This window comes from Chelonoidis abingdonii, chromosome 8 (assembly GCF_003597395.2).
Source record: "Chelonoidis abingdonii isolate Lonesome George chromosome 8, CheloAbing_2.0, whole genome shotgun sequence".
In the NCBI taxonomy this organism is placed as follows: Eukaryota; Metazoa; Chordata; order Testudines; family Testudinidae; genus Chelonoidis; species Chelonoidis abingdonii.
Genome location: NC_133776.1, coordinates 56,287,318 through 56,306,126, shown reverse-complemented (window position 1 = coordinate 56,306,126; position 18,809 = coordinate 56,287,318). Strand labels below are relative to the sequence as shown.

The 18,809-nt window shown below is 43.7% G+C and overlaps 2 protein-coding genes across 5 annotated transcripts; one reads left to right on the top strand and one right to left on the bottom strand.

The window, feature by feature from the left end:
- Positions 1-400: 400 nt before the first annotated feature.
- Positions 401-12,988, bottom strand: WDR53 (WD repeat domain 53). Of its 4 annotated transcripts, none has more exons than XM_032806023.2 (3): positions 12,493-12,988; positions 7,655-8,150; positions 401-3,541 (listed from the first exon to the last, which is right to left on the bottom strand). In XM_032806023.2, exons 2-3 carry the CDS (start codon positions 8,132-8,134, stop codon positions 2,954-2,956), a joined length of 1,068 nt encoding a protein of 355 aa, XP_032661914.1. In that variant the 5' UTR covers positions 8,135-8,150; positions 12,493-12,988; the 3' UTR covers positions 401-2,953. The 4 variants fall into 4 exon arrangements, with proteins under 4 accessions (XP_032661914.1, XP_032661882.1, XP_074924725.1 ...); XM_032805991.2 differs by lacking the exon at positions 12,493-12,988 and adding an exon at positions 11,468-11,839; XM_075068624.1 differs by lacking the exon at positions 12,493-12,988 and adding an exon at positions 11,418-11,439.
- FBXO45 (F-box protein 45) lies at positions 12,017-18,522 on the top strand. The gene is given in 7 exon segments (XM_075068625.1): positions 12,017-12,067; positions 12,069-12,091; positions 12,093-12,141; positions 12,143-12,175; positions 12,177-12,275; positions 13,349-13,705; positions 15,911-18,522. Coding segments are annotated over 7 exon segments (798 nt in total). The 3' UTR covers positions 16,097-18,522.
- The last annotated feature ends 287 nt before the right edge of the window (positions 18,523-18,809 follow it).

Genomic DNA, 18,809 nt, shown 5'->3' with positions numbered 1-18,809 from the left:
GTTGAGCCAGACATGCTAGCCTGCTGCAACACAGACCCAGGTCTGAACCATGTCCCCCTAAAGCTGCAGACTTGAACCAAAACTGCTCAGCAGGTTTCCTATCTCCAGCAGCCAGACTCCCAGCGGAATCCAAACCCCCAAGTAAATCCGTTTTACTCTGTATAGAACTTACGCAGGATAAACTCATACATTTTCCACCCTCTATACCACTGATAGAGAGATATGCACAGCTGTTTGCTTCCCCAGGTATTAATCACTTGCACTTAATAAAATCACTTTTGTTTATGAGTAAGCAGAAAACATAGGATTTAAGTGGTTTCAAGCAATAACAGACAGAACAAAATAACAGGTTTCAGAGTAGCAGCCGTGTTAGTCTGTATCCACAAAAAGAACAGGAGTATTTGTGGCACCTTAGAGACTAATAAATTTATTTGAGCATAAGCTTTTGTGGGCTACAGCTTACTTCTTACCAAGCAAAATAAAGCAAAACATGCAAGTCTAAGCCATTACATTAAGAAATTGAATACAGGTAGTATCTCACCCTCAGAGATGTTCCAATAAGCTTCTTTCACAGACTAGACTCCTTCCTAGTCTGGGGCCAATCCTTTCCCCGGTACAATTCTTGTTAGGCCTTGGCTACACTGGCGCTTTACAGCGCTGCAACTTTCGTGCTCAGGGGTGTGAAAAAAACACCCCCCCGAGTGCTGCAAGATACAGCACTGTAAAGCCTCAGTGTAAACAGTGCCGCAGCGCTGGGAGCGTGTCTCCCAGTGCTGCAAGCTAAACCCCAAGAGGATGTGGAGTACACGCAGCGCTGGGACAGCTCTCTCCTAGTGCTGGCGCTGCGACCACACTCGCACTTCGAAGTGCCGCCGCGGCAGCGCTTTGAAGTTTCAAGTGTAGCCAAGCCCTTTGTTCCAGCTCAAGTGGTAACAAAGGGGATTTCTCATGACTGCAGCCCCCTTTTATGGCTTTGGCACCAGGTGGGAATTTTTTGTCTCTCTGGGTCTCCACCCTTCCTTCTCAATGGAAAAGCACCAGGTTTAAGATGGATTCCAGTACCAGGTGACATGGTCACATGTCCTGTGAGACCCCAAGTCTCCATTCTTTCCGGCCTGACTCTCAGGAATACAGGAAGGCTTACTAGTAAACAGCCATTTACAAGTGATTGATTCTGAAGCACCCTTAATGGTTTCCACTTAACATGTTTACATCAGTAACACAAGTTTATATCTTATTCTCCTAACTCAAGACACAGAAATGATACATTCATACAAATAGGATGAACATACTCAGTAGATAAGCTTTGCAGTGACCTTACAAGAGACCTTTTGCATAAAGCATATTCCAGTTACATTATATTCACACTCAGCATATTTTCATAAAGCATATGGAATGCAACGTCACCGATGTATAGTGGATTGTTTTGGTAGCCAGAGGGGAATGTCTCCTAAGTATTTTAGTTACAGTTTGGCTCTTTTCTTACGATAAAAGGACGATCCATCTCTCCCATTATCTTACTGGTTGCCACCAAAAAAGCTTCTAATTGACAAACACAAATTAACTTTATTTTAGTAATGTCAGATTTAATACTTCAAAGTTCAGTGTTTTTGGCAAAGATCGCTCCTTTACATGTATAAACAATGAGAAGGAAATAATTTAATTAGTCAGATTAGTTTCCAAACTGTACAGTAGTATACTTTTAGCACATTAGTGATAGAGGACATCCTGGGAAAATAAACTTTCTGAATTATTTGCACATCCCATAAAAGCCAAGAGTTTATTAAATAACTTCAAAGGCACAGAATTCACATTTGGTCACTTCCCCACGACATTTGTAAGCTAACAATCCACCTAGGGCAAGAGCCTGCTTTCCCTATTCATGCAAGAAGCCCTTGAAATTAGTAATACTATGTGTGTAAGGAAGACAGCAGCATTTGGCCCTCTGTATTTTTATTATACTCTGCATTTAAGTTATAAAATGCTCAACTTCACATTTTTCACAGCATATAGGGTTACATAGGATAGTCATACAAGAGCTAGCAGGAGCACAAGTAGCACAGTGATAGAGAAAACTTTTACTGAAACAGATTTAAAAGATTTTCTTCTTCTCGAACATGAAATCAGAGGACAAGCCAAGTTAATAGCTGTTAACATTTCCCCCCACCCCCTAATGTTGTTCCAGTCTGAAAGTCTCACTTAATGATGAAGTTTAAATCAATTTAGCTATTTAACCCCTTCAGTAGTTATTCTTAACTATATTAAATTAAAAATAGTTCAAACATGCTTGCAACCCACAGTTCAGTTGCTGCAGCTCAGATAATGAGAGTATATGTCTAATTCAGGCCTAAATTGCCAGAGATGTTGAAATAGGGAAAGCAAAGAACTAAAGAGGTAAGGAGGCAAAGCAGGAAAATCAGTAGTTTTGTTATTGTGCAGGGGTTTTGGAGGACTCCAGTCAATTACACCTTCAGCAAAGCTTACCACAGCCATTGATTTAGTTTTTACAGAAAAGGCCACCATTTTTCTCCCAAACTGAATACCTTCTTTCTTACAATGGTTGCAGACTGAAACATAAAATGTTACAATCTGCCACATGAGGCTGCCTCAGTGTCTGCTCATTTTTGAGCCTGCAATTCCTCTCAACCCATTTCAAACAAAGTCACACATATATTCAAGATGCACCATCTTCTGACCCCACAAGAAAATATTTACAGTGAAGATATGCCACTATTGAAAAAGATAAAAGTATTGTTACTTATGTGCATAATGTGCCACAGCAAATTCCTGGCCACTTCTACACATGCATGAGAGCTGGGAATTATTTAAGCTACAGGAAGTTTACTCTCCATGGTAAAAAAAGAGGAGAGTGCTCTGTAGAGAACCAGGTAGGCCAGCTCACAACAGCCCAAAAAACTAGCTACTTGCCAAGATTTCCTTAAACAATGTGTGTCTAAGTTTCAATCAGAGGATATACAGATATACAGCTGCTCTGATCGGCAACTAATACCTTCCTGAAGCCTTTGATCTCTGCATATGAAATCCAGTTCACCTTCTCTCCATGTTCTATGCTTAGTTTTGGTAAAATTCTGGCATGTTCATTTGCAACCATTGCTTTGGGCTCTCCATCTCTCTTAGTGGAAGCTGGTGTTCTGGCCTTCCTCCTGTGGATGGATTTCACAGGACTCTTCAGTTGCTTCCCAGCTTCATTGCTGACATCCCACAGTAACACCTTTCCATCATTTCCCCCAGAAAGCAGCCAATATACTTCTGGTAGAAAGAGGACCTGTGACACCCCCAGTGTGTGACCCTTAAATCCCAACTCCTGTTCAAACTTGACACCTGTTATCCTGAAGATCCGGATTTTACCGTCTTCACCTCCACAACCAAAGACATTGCCACATGCTGCAACAGACAGAGAATGGGCTAGGGGAGGATTAAAGAACTGGCCAGCTGATTGCTGCTCCACTCCTTCTGCTTCGTTCTCCTGCAGGGTCATGGTCCACAGTGGGCGAGCTTTCTGTAGGTTCCACAGCATAACCTTCAAATCAAACCATAAAAAATGATTTAGCGCTACAGCTGCTGAAACAGCCTTCCTTTGGATAGTTGAGACTCAACCCTTGAGAAGGTGGAAGTGGTGAAGAAACCACTCTGAATGCTTTCAGAGGCATCTGAGCAGCAGTAGCCATGACACACTGACAGTTTTAACTATGTAACTGAAAAAGGAACACACCAGGGTAATGGGGAATGAGAACAGAACAGACGCTTTCTCTGCCACCTTTGGTGACCCATTTTCTTTTCTTTTCTGTAAATAGGGAGAACACCTACTTCATAGCAGGGTTGATGACTTCTGTAGATAATGCTGAACGTATTTAAAACATTATATAGGAACTAACCAATTTTTATAACAACATACTAACAGTTCAGGGGAATCCAAGCCTCTGTGCTCTAGACCCCCAGGGTGTTTCAGGTTCCTGGAGCCTGAATGGAGTCCAGCCACTGCCCCAAATCTTTGAGTCCCTTGACCCTCAGGGGGCCAGACCTTCTATCTGTCACCTCCTTCTGAGTGTTGGTACCTATTGTCCAGCTGCCTAAGGCCCTCTAGGTGCAGCACTGATCCTTCAGACCCCCTGATACTTAAACACACCTCTCCGGAACTTGACCCAAAGTGTGAAGCTTCTGATTATATTTGAACTCTTCCAGGGGCAAAATTGTGAATGCTTAACATATACTGGTAGACAGGCTTTTCACTGATTCTAGAACAATTGCTCTTTAACAGACAAAGAACAGGAGGCCACAGATCACACAAACATACATATGAAATGGGAAGATCTCTCACTTTCTAGCTTGCCCTTTCTTTGGGGTACAGTCAGGGTCCAGGAAGGCATGGTGTTGCAGGGTGAGCGCTCTCTCCCTCAGACTGCAGTAAACGGCCTCCAACCCCAGCTGAGCACACCATCCTCTGCACTTCTCAAAACTTCAGCCTCCCCCATTAGGTAACACCCTTGCCAGCTTCCCCACATGAGGGCAAACGCCTGTCAAGTGACTTTGTTGTCATGACTTCCCCCGCTAAGCAGCTCTTCTGGGCTAGGACCAGTCTTCTGGGCTAGGATCAGTGAACAGTTTTCCTGTTATTGGGTAGTCCTAAGTAGTCAACTACCTTGTACTGTTGTTCTGCCTCCACATTTGGAATTTTTAACCCAACATGGAAGCAAGTACACCATAGAGAAGTCAAAAGGCTGCATGTCCAAAATGGAGTTTGCAGCCTGACAGACAGATAGGGTTTGTAATTTCACACACAATCCATGAATTATACAGATATAATCCCAATTTATCACACCACAGTATTTGCTACCCTCAGTGTAGCATTGCGCTGGCGCATGAGAAATGAAACTGACTGGAGACAGCCATTAGCCAGGCTGAGTAAAATATAAAAACGAAACACTAACAATTTTAACAGGTAGTGGCCCTTCAACAGTAACCTCCTAAACTTCCAAAACAGCACACAGGGATTTACCTGCCTGGGTTCCCATTATCAGCTGGGGGGAGGGGACCACAACTCAAATTCCATACTCACCTCACTGAATATTTGAGTTCACTTATCTGAAGAGACAATACAATGTATCATAATCTGGTGAGAACACATCTCCAGATGATAAAATTTAGTAAGACTCTACCACCTTCAGAATCCCCATATTGCAATAAATATGCTTCCAAATGGGGCATTATTTGACTTCCAGTACTGCAAGTCAGAATTATGGATGAGCCACCAACAGGATTAGTGTGCGCGTTAGGTGGTAATTCAAACAAATGATGTTACTGAGCTACAGGAGCACAAGGAAGCTTCAGAAACTGCAAAACATCTGTTCTCTTCCTCCACCCTACTCCCAGCATGTGACGAAAAAGTCACATAAAAGGACAAGATTCCGGCCAAAATTTTCAAACTTGGTGTGTAAAGTTAATTGGCCTGATTTTTAAAAGTGCTGAGTGCCTACACCTCCCATTAACTTCAACTGATTTTTTGGGTACTCATCACTTCTGAAAATTATTTCTCAAAAGTACCTACATATAGATTTAGGAACTTTAGGCAACCAGGTTTCCAAATCTTAACGATTATATAAAAGGCCTTGGCTACACTGGCGCTTTACAGCGCTGCAACTTTCGCGCTCAGGGGTGTGAAAAAAAACACACCCCTGAGCGCTGCAAGATATAGTGCTGTAAAGCGCCAGTGTTAACAGTGCCGCAGCGCTGGGAGCTAAACCCCATCAGGATGTGGAGTACGTGCAGCGCTGGGAGAGCTCTCTCCCAGCGCTGGCACTGCAACCACACTCGCACTTCAAAGCGCTGCCGTGGCAGCGCTTTGAAGTTTCAAGTGCAGCCATACCCAAAAAGTCAACCCTTACTGAATTACAGCTACATTATGAATTCTAAAACTGAGATTTATAAAGAACACTACCACCTCAACTAGAACATGACAAATGTGAAGTGCTAGTGGAAATAACTATATATGCAGCTAAAGTCATATGAGGAACAATAAAAGCTGTTTTTTTTCCTCTCAAAACTTAGAGGCAAATAAATAAAATAGCAGTGACCTGTAGAGATGGCTATGCCCATCCCAAGTGTATTCCATCCCTCAGGATATCCTGGAAATAGGCATCCAGTATCAGGGTTTGAACCTGAAAGCCCTTATATACAAAAGTAGTCCTTTAACATCAAGGGGTCTACTTGCATGAGTGAGTCTTTGCAGGACTACACCCTAATAAGCTATCAAAACCTGGGTATTGCAATGTTTGGAATATTGTTTGCATTAAGTTTGTATCAGTCCCCAGTGGATTATGCCTTCAAGAAAGAAAAACAGACCCCAGCATGTCTATGCTCAAAGAATAACCTGAGTCATGTTTTACCATTAGAGGATTAGTATACCCCCAAACTGACTTTCCCCCAATCTTTTTGCAAAGTCCTTGTGATTCAGTAACATTTAAATATTTTTTGTTAAAAAAAAAATCTAGTCCTAAATAGTAAACTAAAAATAAAAGTTGGAATTTGAAGTGAGGTAGAGGAAGGACAAATTAAAAAAAGTAATTGATTTCATTTAAGCTTTCAAGAGGTTATTCAAACAAAGAAATAACACATGGAATTTTAAACAAACCCCTTGTTATCACTGTACGTACCAGTCATGTGTTTAACTAATCTGTACTAAATGTCAGAACAGTAGTATCAAAAGTTAGCACTTTTCACAAACCACTCTCAAAGTTCTGCTTGCAATATTTAATTGGTCCCCTGGGAAAAGTCAGTATGCATAAAGAAAAACAATACTAGTTGATGTGGTGCTAGCTCTCTACAGCCACCCTGTCATGATTTATCCCCTTTCTCCACACCAGACAGACCCTCTGAGTCTTGGCTAATTTAGGCTTTGGGTGATTTGACCTGTGGTCTGTTTGCTGACAATAGACTGAAGTTCTCAGCCACAACTATCCAAGGGCTGTCCCGCTCTGTCTTAGGCTAGTTGCTTCTTTTAGCTCTGCTGCCACTTCTCACACCACCCCCTTGACAGAATACTTTTAATTCAGTGACACACAGACCTCAGTGGTTCAGGAACCAAATTAGTGATCAATTATGACTCTTGGGTAACATAGTGTGAATCAATTATTTCATTTACTATAATACTATATATTCATATTTAAACAGCATGATGGGAAATATTTTGGGATTTTTTATATATCTAAATAATTATCACAGCAAAATGAGTGACTAAGTATTATTTTATCAACTAAAATTGGTTAATAACATACTAAAAGTGCATCCTGATTCATTAATAATGAAATCATCGTATTTTAATATGTACTGAAAAAAAAGCTGCAGGAGACACATTAAAGAGCCACTTGCTGCTCATGAGCCCCAGTATCACTGCCCTAATTCCTGCTTTCCCAACTCTTTTATAACAAAGGAAGGCAACAATAGAAACAATGTAACTGCTGTGCAGAAAACAGCATTATGAACATCCTTACTACACTGCTGTGACCACATTAGGAGTGTTGGAGAGCCACATTAACTATCCTACAATGAAAGACAAGTACAGCAAATATCTAATTACTTGCATCTGGTTGATATTTAAGTTCTTTAGCCGTCATCCATAATCTACTATAAAAATCACCTTCATGTCCAGTCCACAAGACACAAGGCTTTGAGGGCGCTGAGGTCGAAAGGCAACAGAGGAGCAGATGTTTGAATGCCTCCTCAAGGACCGGCTGACTTTCTTGTTTTCCAAGTTCATAATTTTTATTGCCCCAGAGTCATCTGCAGCGGCCAGGACACTGTCCGTCTCATTCACTGACAGGCAATTGATCTCTTCCTCGTTCACATGAAAGCATTCAATTGGCCCCTTAAAGGATCTGACATCCAACATGCTAATGGTTTCACCATGGGAGGTGTACAGCCTGCTGGGGTAGGTGGGAGAGAACACAACACAGGTGACATCATCTGTCCTTGGGAGCTGTATCTGTCCTAAACGAATCCCCTCTTCATTCCAGATAGTGAGTTCTCCTCTCTCTGCTCCGGAAGCTACCAGCCCTTCTTTGTTTACATTCAAGCACAATACAGAAGAGGAATGTCCAGTAGTCCACTTGACTGCCATGATACTTCAAGGGAGTCTGTGAAGGAAAACAAATTGATGTTAGGGAAGGGTTTTTCCTACTACAGTAAAAAATTAAGAATGCAAGCACGCTTGGCTGACACAGTAACATGCACTGGATGAGATGCTAGTGTCCCTAAGGTAAAACAGACACCTGTATAGGTAAGCACATTAATTGGGACTTGGGCTCAAACAGTATTGACATTTTGCATCATCCCTTTGCTGCTCTATTGTGAGAAGTGCTGTGTCCGGTACATGAACTAAACTAACTCACCTACTGCTAATCTTGAGTAGCTGTCTAGGTGGAAGTTACTTCACCTGCAACCCCTGCAGCAAGGACTGTCTTTTCATTATGTGCATATAGTGCTCAGCACAATGGGGTCCCAGTCTCTGACTGGGGTATCTAGGTTGTATCGCAGCACATAAGTTAAACTTTCTATAGCACTTACTGAAAAGAGTAGGGGGAAAATCTCAGGGCTTGTCTACACTTTCAGAGTAGAAGCAGTGCAGCTGAACCACTGTAGCATTTAGTGAAGATGCTACCTACGCTGACAGGAAAGTTTCTCCCATCTTTGTAGGTACTCCATCTCCTCGAGAGGCAGTGGCTATGTTGATGCGAGAAGGCCTCCCTGTCAACATAGCACTATCTACACCAGGAGTTAGGTCTGTTAACTGTCATCCAGGGGTGTGGTGTTATATTGACATAAGTTCCTAGTGTGACCAAGCCTTAATATCCTAGCTAACACTCCCTTTTCATAAAATAAATTCTTATGTTCCAAGCTGTGTGAAAAGCTACAATTTAGAGCATAACTGCTTCCTCTGAATACACAGTCACTGAACTGCTTTGTAAGTCACACAGATACCTAGAGTAAGAAAAGCTGCTGTGTAAGACAAAGTTCTTTTCTTCCTAAACAATAAGCTTATTTTGATAATGGTGGGGTTTGCATGAAGTAACATCATCACTGTAAGCAGAACAATGAAAATAGCTTAGCTATATACAGCACTGCCCGCATAAGTAGAAAGGAAACATACAAAGATGAGATATGGAAAAACTGAAATGAAAAGTAAAAAGGACTCCACCAGGGTGAAGGCAGAATGATGTAAATTGTCGGAGTTGGGAGGAACTGAATTAATTGAAGGATGAAGTGAACAAGGTTTAAATATAAGATTAGGAGGCGAGGAAGTAACCTGTGGTTCAGAGCATTTGCGAGAGAAAAGGTTGAGGAACTTTCTTTGGTGCTTTGGCTTTTGCTGTTGAATTTTCAGGTAAGAGAGACCAGCATCTAAAACTATAATAATGTGATGTGCAAAAAACTGTGTTCATCATTTTTCTGAAGTTGCAGGAAGCCCCAACAGAGGAGGCATTCACCACTTGTGTAAGCTAAAACTTTTTGCTTGTTTGACCCAACTGATAAGAATTAGGTCCTAAACCATAGATCTCACCAGTTCCCAGCTTCTTCTGTGTGACACCACTGCCCGCAGTCTGCTGGTACACCTGTCCTGGAACCTCACTGCCAAATAATCCCTTCTATAGGGGCAAAGGAAGCCACTTTGCAAAAGTGTGTAGTTTCTTTAAAAAACCCACCTTGCTAGTATTTATAAACCCACACATTTTTTAAAAATGTAGGTCTGTAAAATATTTTACATTTTAGTATAAGTAGGATATAAAGAGAACTATAAAACCACACTGAATTCCTTATACATGGCATTTACTTTACTGTGGAGATCCGTGGCTGGTCCAGACTTCCCAAGGCCTGAACTTCAGTAAATTTCAAGTTAGCTAATGTGCTTGATGACCATGTTTACCCTTATTAGTTGGAGTCATCAGCAAGTATGTCTAGGGCTCTGCTCCTGCAATTGGATCCACCTGGAAGGACTCTGGCACCTATGAGAATCATATTGTAGGCTGGGGCCTAAAATTGTTGAGCCTTTTTAAACAGCTTTACATGTTATGGTTGAAACAACACAATATATTAAATATGTCAGCAATTTGGCATCCCAATCCAAAGTGTGGTAAGAAGCATCACCTCTATTTTAAACCAAACATGATTTGTTCAAATTTTGTGGTGGAGGCAAGGATCAATGCTGTTAAACATATTAATGGTTTTAAATTGTAAACTCTTGGCAGGAGAGATTTTTTTTTAAATTGTACAGCACACAGCACATCTAACAAAGCTCCTTTTGTGCATGCAGAGGTAGGAAATGGCAGGAGTGCATGCTTACAATTGAGGGTGGCAACCATAGGTAAAGCCCTCTGGTGGCAGGGTGGGGAGGATGAGCAAGAGGAAGCTGTATGCAAACCTCTCCCCTCCTCCCCCCATGGGATGGATGAGAGTGCATTTGTGTGGCAGTGGCTGTAGATAAAAGCCAGTGGTGGTGACTGGGGACAGAGGTGGGTGTAGGAAAGGCCCAGGGGGTAAGCAGGAAGAGGGGTGGCTGTATGAAAGGCCCAGGCAGGTATGGCTGAACAGAACACCAGGAAGAGGGGGTGTTTGGGGGTGGCTGTAGGAAGGCCCAGGGGGTGAGAGAGGAGAACAACATAGGGGAGGTTAGCAGGGGGGATGGCAGGGAAGGCCCAGGGGGAGGATTAGCGGGGGGGAAGAGGGGGGTGGCGTGGACAGGGTGGCTGGAGGGAAGATCTGGGCAGGATGACTCGAGGGAAGGCCCAAGCAGGGGTAGGATGAGTAGGGTGGCTGAAAGGAAGGCCCAGATGAGGGGGAGAGGGCTGGAACTAAGGTCTGTGGGGCGGATGGGGAGGGGGCGGGGTGGCTGAAGGGAATAGCTAGCAGAAAGGCCCATGTGGGGGAAGGGAAATAGCTATAAGGAAGGAGCGGACTAGGTGCTCATAAGGAAGGTCCGGGAAGGGGGTCTGAAGGGAAGGCCTGGGAGGGAGTGGGCAGCGGACTAGAGGGAAGGCCGGGGCAGGGGAAAATGAGCGGGAGGATCGGGGGTGGCTGGGGGAAAGAGCAGGGAAGGATGAGCATGGGGGGTGGAAATCTCTAGGGAATGAGCGCAGGATCGTACGCGCAGGGAGGGCCCAGGGGGGAATGAGCCGGGCGTGTGTGTGCGCGGAGGGAAGGCCCGGCGGGGAATGACCCGGGGGGGGGTGGTGCGCGGAGGAAGGGCCCGGCGGGGAATGAGCCGGCGGGTGGGGGGCGGCGCGGAAGGAGGGCCTGGAGGGGAATGAGCCGGCGGGGAGGGAGGGTGCGCGGAGGGAAGGCCCGGTGGGTAACTAGCGGGGGGGAGGGAGACTGGAGGAAAGGCCCCGGGGACAGGCAGCTCCCACCGCGCCGCTCGCTCTCGTCCGTACTGCGGGGTGAGGGGAGGGCGCGTTACCTCTAACCACACCAAGCACCCAGCTTTCCCGTGTGACGCGCCTGTTCCGGCGCAGCATAATTACGTCACCTCAAAGTACTTTGTGTCCTCTGCGGCCAAACTAGCGTACGCTGCGGCGCATGCGCTTCCGAGATCCTATGCCAGCTCTACCTTTAACCAACATGGCGCTCCGGCTGCCAACCTCTCCTCGTACAAAGTAGCAGTGACAGCTGCTGCGGAGAATGCGGGGTGGGTGGTCTGGGCATCGCTTACGGCTCTGTTGCCGGGGTAACCTGCGGCACTCTGGGCTCTCAGCTGTGCCACTCCTGCCCAACCGCAGAGCTCACTTCCGCCCGCACTTGTCCCCAGTCGGGGGAGGGCAAAGAGCTCGCGCCGCCCCGCACTGTACTGCCGGTTCCCGCGAGGCTGGCTAGTGCGGCTGGTGCCGCCTCAGGGGCTGGTACGGCGGCTCGCGCCGCCGGGGGGGTCTCGCGGAGGGGGCGGCGGCGGCTGTTGCCGCCGCCGGCGCCGGGAAGAGGGGCGAGTGGCCGGTGCGCGCCGCCTGGGGGGATGGCGGCGGGCGGCGCGGCGCGGGGGGCAGGCTGGCGGCTGCCCGGGCGGGGTGCTGGAGCTGGTGTTCTCCTATGGAGCTGCGGAGCTGCGCAAGCTGCGCGCTGGTATGCCGGCTGTGGCACCCACGTCCTGCATGGCGACGAGAACAGCGAGGTGGTGGCGCAGCCGAGGGGGGGGGTGGACGCCCGCAGCCTGCGAGGAGGCGCTGGCGCACTGACATCTCTGCAACGTGCCCACCTATCAAGGGCAAAGGTGAGCGGGGCCTGGCCGCAGGCTCCCGGCCGCCGCGGGGGCAAGGGCTGGCCGGCCCGGTGGCTGTGGCGCCGGGGTCACGGACAGGGCCGACGAGCGCCCCGGCCGGCCGGCGCTGTCCGCCCACCCGGGCACTGCAGCGAGGGACCCTCCTGCCGCACCCGCCGTCCCGGCCCCAGCGCTGCCAGAGCCGTTATCTACTCCCTGAAATGACCCTTCACCTTCGCCTTGACAATGGAACTGGCCTGTGGAGAGCAGGTTTTCCCTGACTGCGCCTCCCCCAGTTTTCCATCCCCCTGTTGGAGAATGGCAAGTAGATCTGGTGTTGCTGAATTGTCATCTTGCAAGGAAGGCTTGTCTTAAGCTGCTGCCATTGGTCCTGCCAGCTGTTCAAAGCAAGTATGGTCAGCTGTGATTAAAATACTCTGCACAGCCAGCAGGCTGTCTCCATTGCTGTGCCCTGGGAAGCTGAAATCGGGTTGACTATTTGAAAAATTTCCCTAATATAGACTGGACTTTTAATTGCGTGTCTTACAGGTGCCCTCCACTTCCTACCATTCCCCTCAGTCCTCTCTATTGCTCTCTGGCAGGGGCCCAGATACTCTGGTTCGTTACTCTCTAGGGTCTTCAGCCAGTAAACCCACTATCCTGTGCACAGGTGTTGACTCTGTGGGTGCTCCAGGGCTGGAGCACTGATGAGAAAAAAATAGTGGGTGCTCAGCACTCACTGGTAGCCCCACAGATAAGCTTCCTCCCCTCCCCCACAGCCCTCCTGTCTGCCACAGTCAGCTTTTGGGTGGGGGGGAAGGACTAGGGGCAGGAAGAAGTGGGGGAGAAGGCAGGAAGTGTTGGAAGTGAGAGCTTGGGGGAAGGGGTGGAGCAGGGGGGAGTCGAGCACCCCTTGGGAGCTCAGGAACTTGTCACCTCTGATCCTGCACGTTTTCGCGTTTCTTCTACACTGTGGTTTTTTAAAAGTTGGAAATTTGGTGGGAATGAGGCGTAAGATGTTAACGAATTAATTCATTTTATGATTATTCCCTCCACTCAGAAATCCCATCTCTCTTTCTGTGGTTTTAGGTACGGGCCTTTCAGCATGCTTTTAGCACCAATGACTGCTCCAGGAATGTGTACATCAAGAAAAATGGATTTACATTGCACCGGAACCCCATTGCTCAGAGCACAGATGGGGCAAGGACCAAGATTGGTTTCAGCGAGGGTCGTCATGCTTGGGAAGTTTGGTGGGAGGGGCCTCTTGGCACAGTGGCAGTAATTGGCATTGCCACAAAACGGGCTCCCATGCAGTGTCAGGGCTATGTAGCACTGCTGGGCAGTGATGACCAGAGTTGGGGATGGAATCTGGTGGACAATAATTTGCTACATAATGGAGAAGTGAATGGCAGTTTTCCACAGTGCAATAATGCACCAAAATACCAGGTGAGTAAGACTAAGCACCAGCTAGAGAGGCTCTACACATCTGTAAACAGCTGTCCTTCAGGAATTGTTGGTCAAGAAAAAGACATTTTTATAATAGAAAAGGGACATATTAAAAAACAGTGTTATGGCTTATTAGGCAATGAAGTCTATCTCCTAAACTGGTCTGACATGGCAACATATATAATATGTTTACCTTTTGAGGGGAAGAATTTACCTTATTATCTTCTTTCTAATTTACTGGTTTATTTTAGATTACATCACTGTATGGTGTACAGATTCTGGATCCTACGTTGTCTCCTCCAGTTAGAATTAAATTAATCTTGTACCTTTCTTTTCTCAAATCTTATCTGATATTATCCTGCATTCATACAGTTCATTGAAAGGCAGCAACCTCTTTTCTAAAAGGTACTAGAACATTCTAAATGTTTTAACCAGGGATTTGTTCACTACTAACGGGGCTGTGTTTGATAAGCATTATGTCTTTTTGGTGCATCCCAGGGTTAAGTGGGCTGAGTCTAGTCAGTAATTGGATAGGAATTCTCCAAGGAAGTCCTGAGTGATGCAGAAGTGACGTTTATTCAATAATTGATATTCTTAGAGGGAACATCTTTTGGATAAGACATAATATTGATGTTCAAATAACTTGCCATAATTAAAGTATGTGTGGCACCTTTTCCCCCCAAAATAGTGGTATTTTGCTTTGGCCAAATTCCACTTTCGGGTAATGACATTCTGCTTGCTAGATTTTCTGACAGTACAGCTTCAATTGAATACACTATAATTCCTCACTTACACTGTTATGTAGTGTTGTTCTGTGATGTTCCACTTCAGCTATGGCTGCATTTTAGTGGGTGAACATTGTTTAATGTATATTTATATATAATATTCCTAAGTCCCCACTCTAAGTTAAGTTAGCTGTCTGAATGGTATAGCAAACATGATCTGTATAATGGCACTTAAATTTAAAAAATTGCACTTTTCTCTAAAATGTGTCTGTTTTACTCATAAAAAAAATCATATTATTACTGTAATTTAAAGGTCAGACTTTTTTCTGTAGTTAATTTTGTGCCTTTGATAGCACTATGTATAGTCACTTTACCTATTTACTTTGTGTGGTCCGTTTTCCTTGTTTTGGTCTTTCGCAGCCTAAGAGGAAAAGAGGGTGGGGAAGAACTTAAAACTATAGCAATGGTCATGGAAACTCAAGGATATGGCATAGACAAAACTGCTTTGATCTTAGTTTTTAAATTGACTTGATTTCAAGTTGATGTGTCTTTAAAGAAAGCTTGAATTAAGTAAAGCCTGTGAGATCTTTCTTTTCATAAAATAAATACTAAAAAGTGTACATTATTAAGTGCCCTCTTACAAGTTAGAGGTTAAAGGAGACTACATTTGAGGATGACTTGATTCTTCCACAACATAGAAGCTTGTGTGATATCATGTTACTGCTTGCTGTTGGGAGCTGTGTACTTATTTAAATTTAAAATCATGCTCTAGGTAAATGAACTGACATGCAATATCATGTTTATATGCTGATCTGTGATTCTCTTGGCGCATTCAACGTTTATTACTCTCATATCTTTTTTTCTTTTGGCAAAAACAAATGGGAAAAGTCTACACATAGTTTTGAAATTTCCTGCTCTATCAGTAAATAAGAGCGTAATGCTGATGTTCACAGTGCATGCTTGGCAAAAAAAGTATTTTAGTTCACACGGCACCTACTTTCTTAAAACCAGCACCTAGTTCACATGGCACCTACTTTCTTAAAACCAGTTCTGTGGCTTTAAAATTTCTCTGCAGAGGCTTTACCTATTTATCATAATGAAAGCTATATTCAGAGTCATGGGAAATATAGGGTGGAGGCCATTACAAAATAGCCACATACTGCAGAACACTGAAGTAGATATAATGCAGTGTATTAATTCTTACTGCCAGATCAGTCACATGTGAAGGGTCACATTTGGGGTATTTAGCATTGTGATTATTAACTTGAAATTTTCAGTACAGCTATACAGAATCTTGTGAGCATCAGTGAAACTGACATTCCCACAGAAAAATTAATTAATTTTTTATTGAGAAACAGAAAAATGCCCTTCTCTTAAGGTCTCCTGTTCTACTGTCTATGTGCTAATATTTGTTTTATTTCCCTTTTAATTGGTCTCCCTTTGAATATTGCCTAACTCTTCTTCCTATCTCCATTTGCAGATTGGTGAGAGGATTCGAGTCATCTTGGACATGGAAGACAAGACATTAGCCTTTGAGCGGGGCTATGAGTTCTTGGGAGTTGCATTCAGAGGATTGCCAAAGGCCTGCTTATATCCAGCGGTGTCTGCTGTGTATGGTAACACAGAGGTGACTTTGGTCTACCTGGGAAAACCTCTAGATGGATAACATTGATTGTTTCATTGGGACATCAAGATGTGGAAGATCTGGAGAAGAAATCTGCACGTTGGTTAGAGGGAAAGATGAACTTGAAATAAAGTGTGGGTGCGTGTGCAAGAAACATCCAGGAAAACAAAGAATTGTGATCTGGAGAACCAGCTATACTGCAGGAATTGTTACATTTCCTTTTTCTATCAAGCCAGAAAAATCCTCAGGGTTGGAGTTGGTTGACTGGGCAGTTCACACATGCATGTTGCAACAGATTTCATTGCTAAGATGGCTGTGTGTGATCTCAAATACATAAGGAAAGATTTGATAGATGTGCTTGAGAAAACTAACCTGAGAATTTGTAGGTAGCGTGTTTTGTGAAAGACTCCCATTTTAAAACTGTTCCTTCCGGGCCAGTGTGGCTACCAGAGGGGAGAGAGTTTGGCTGGGTTTTATTTATATTTTTTAACATATTGAGAAGCATGGTCTGCCTGGACTGCACTTCTCTTATACAATGAGATATAAAATTCGTGCAGCTATTTTTAAGTGTATTTTAAAGGTTGTATATACCGAACATGTAAAAAAAAAAAAATCCTGTTAAACAAAGCAAAAGGTTGGCTTCTTTCTAAACTGGGATATAATTTCTTAAAGGAAAAACCACTACATGGCATCAGAACAACCTCTGTTGAGAGCGAGACAACATGCATGCAAGTGTTATAAAGCATCTCGGGATGCTTTTGTGGAAGAAAGTGTTACATAGGCTCATTTGGATGTGGAGAAAGTTTCCATGGCTAGAGCAATTTTCATTTGTTTTCTGTGACAAAAAGAAGCCCCCCATGAGTTTTATTATGCCACAAATCCTGATCCCTATTAACAAGGAACTGCAAACCTATTTTCTGGGTTGATCTTCCTCTTGATGCAGAAAAATTAATTCATCTTTAGGAAGTCATAACGTGTTTAATATTGTAAAATGAGAATTTCAAAGTAATATGAAAAACAATGTTGAACTTCCTGGGTCTAGATTTTATTTTTCTGCCAAAATGTTTTACTGAGGATTCAAGGCTTCCTTTTATTTGACTTAAATTGGGTGTTTAAAAGACAAACAACCCGCCAAATATCCAGGTATGGGCTCTGTCCACCTACAGCCAAGAGCAGTAAAACTCTCACTGTCCTCTGACAGGAGTTCTGGATCAGGTCTACTGTGCCTAGTTTTCACCCATTTCATTTTTCTAAAAACTATTTTTCACAAACTTGTCAGCATTACATTACTCATGGAATCTGATATCACGGCCTTCTCAATCAGTTGTGTCCTAAGGACGTAGATGTAGGTGCTGTAGCAGCTGCTTTCCACAGAGGCTGAAAGCTCAACAGTGGTCTAGGAAACTGCCAGCTTCCACAATGAAAAATGCAAAGAGAGCCTCCAACCTGGCAATAACATCTTAACCTCTAAGCCCTGAGGCCAGCCTTGGTACTAAAACTTTATTTCTTTTTTTGGTTTGTTTCTCCAAGCTACACAGAGCTATCTTAACTTTTTTCAGGATTATTGTTTGAGGGAAGGGGAAGGGAAACATCTGTACAAACCTTTAATTTGTCTGTGTTAGAGAATCTGAATCATGTAATCTCGGGCATATCTTTGAGTTCTCTGTGTATGAACATGAGATGAAATTTTTAAAAGTTATTGGTTTCATTTTTTTTGGTTATCTGATTAAGCCAGGGGAAATGGTACAGGTAACTGTCTGGGGTGCTGTTGAAGAACTAGGTTTGGAATGCTTTTTACATAATATATAACAGGGTTCTGCCCTGGAACACTCTCTGTTGTTGCTACCTGAAGGGTTCTAAAATATTTTTGTTTTATGTGTCGTCTGTTACTTAAAGGGAATATCTGTTGAGGTCAGTTTCTCTTGTTTGTTTTTGAAAACAAAATGCACATTAAGAAATGAAAGACCTTTCAAAACATGGAACTGAAACGTGGAACAGTTGAATGAAATGAGACCTGTAGATGTGATTAACTTTTAGAAAAATCTAATTGTTACAAACATTTACTATTTGTACTAGATTGTAAACTATATATCAATACAGCAGAATATTATGGCATCAATTAAAAAACTGTCCTAAAATGAAAGAAAAACTTCAGTTAGATTAATGTGCTTTTTAAATGAGTCTTAGAATGCGAGGCCTCTGCACTTGTTTATGGAATCCAAGTATATATAGCTAATCCCAAGAACTGTTCAAGATAATTTTGTTCATGAATTAGGTTTCACTTTTTCTTTTTCAAGTAATGTCATGCCCTCTTTCCTCATCAAATTAGAAGTGGTGGAAGCTGAACATTCCTTTCCTTGGAGGGTGGGGAACATCTTGCTTATGTAAACTTGTTATAACTTATTACTGGAGACCAATGCTAGTTGTACAAAATATTAAAATAAACTCTGCTACAACATAAAAGGAAATGTTTGTGTATTGTTATAACAGCACTCAGGGCATGTTGGTGGGGGAGTTGGAGTAGCAATTTTGAGAGTGTTGAATTGGAGAAATTTCATTAAGTTCAACTGCCAAAAAGGTGAGGCTGATAATGATTTGATTTCTGATGTTTGATTTGTAGTATGGGCATTTTAAAAAAAAGAGAGCCCCTGGCCAATGATTGTAAAGAGTTTGTAACTCAATGGTATGTATATGTGCTTGTGTACTCTGAAACACAGGAAGTCTCACAGGTGACTTTGACTCAGTTGGGAGCACT

Excerpts from the sequence above, each read along its gene's own strand:
- WDR53 (XM_032806023.2), bottom strand. The coding sequence starts at position 8,134 with ATGGCAGTCAAGTGGACTACTGGACATTCCTCTTCTGTATTGTGCTTG. Across the intron at positions 3,542-7,654 it reads CTTGTGGACTGGACATGAAG|GTTATGCTGTGGAACCTACA; the intron begins GTGATTTTTATA and ends TTTGATTTGAAG.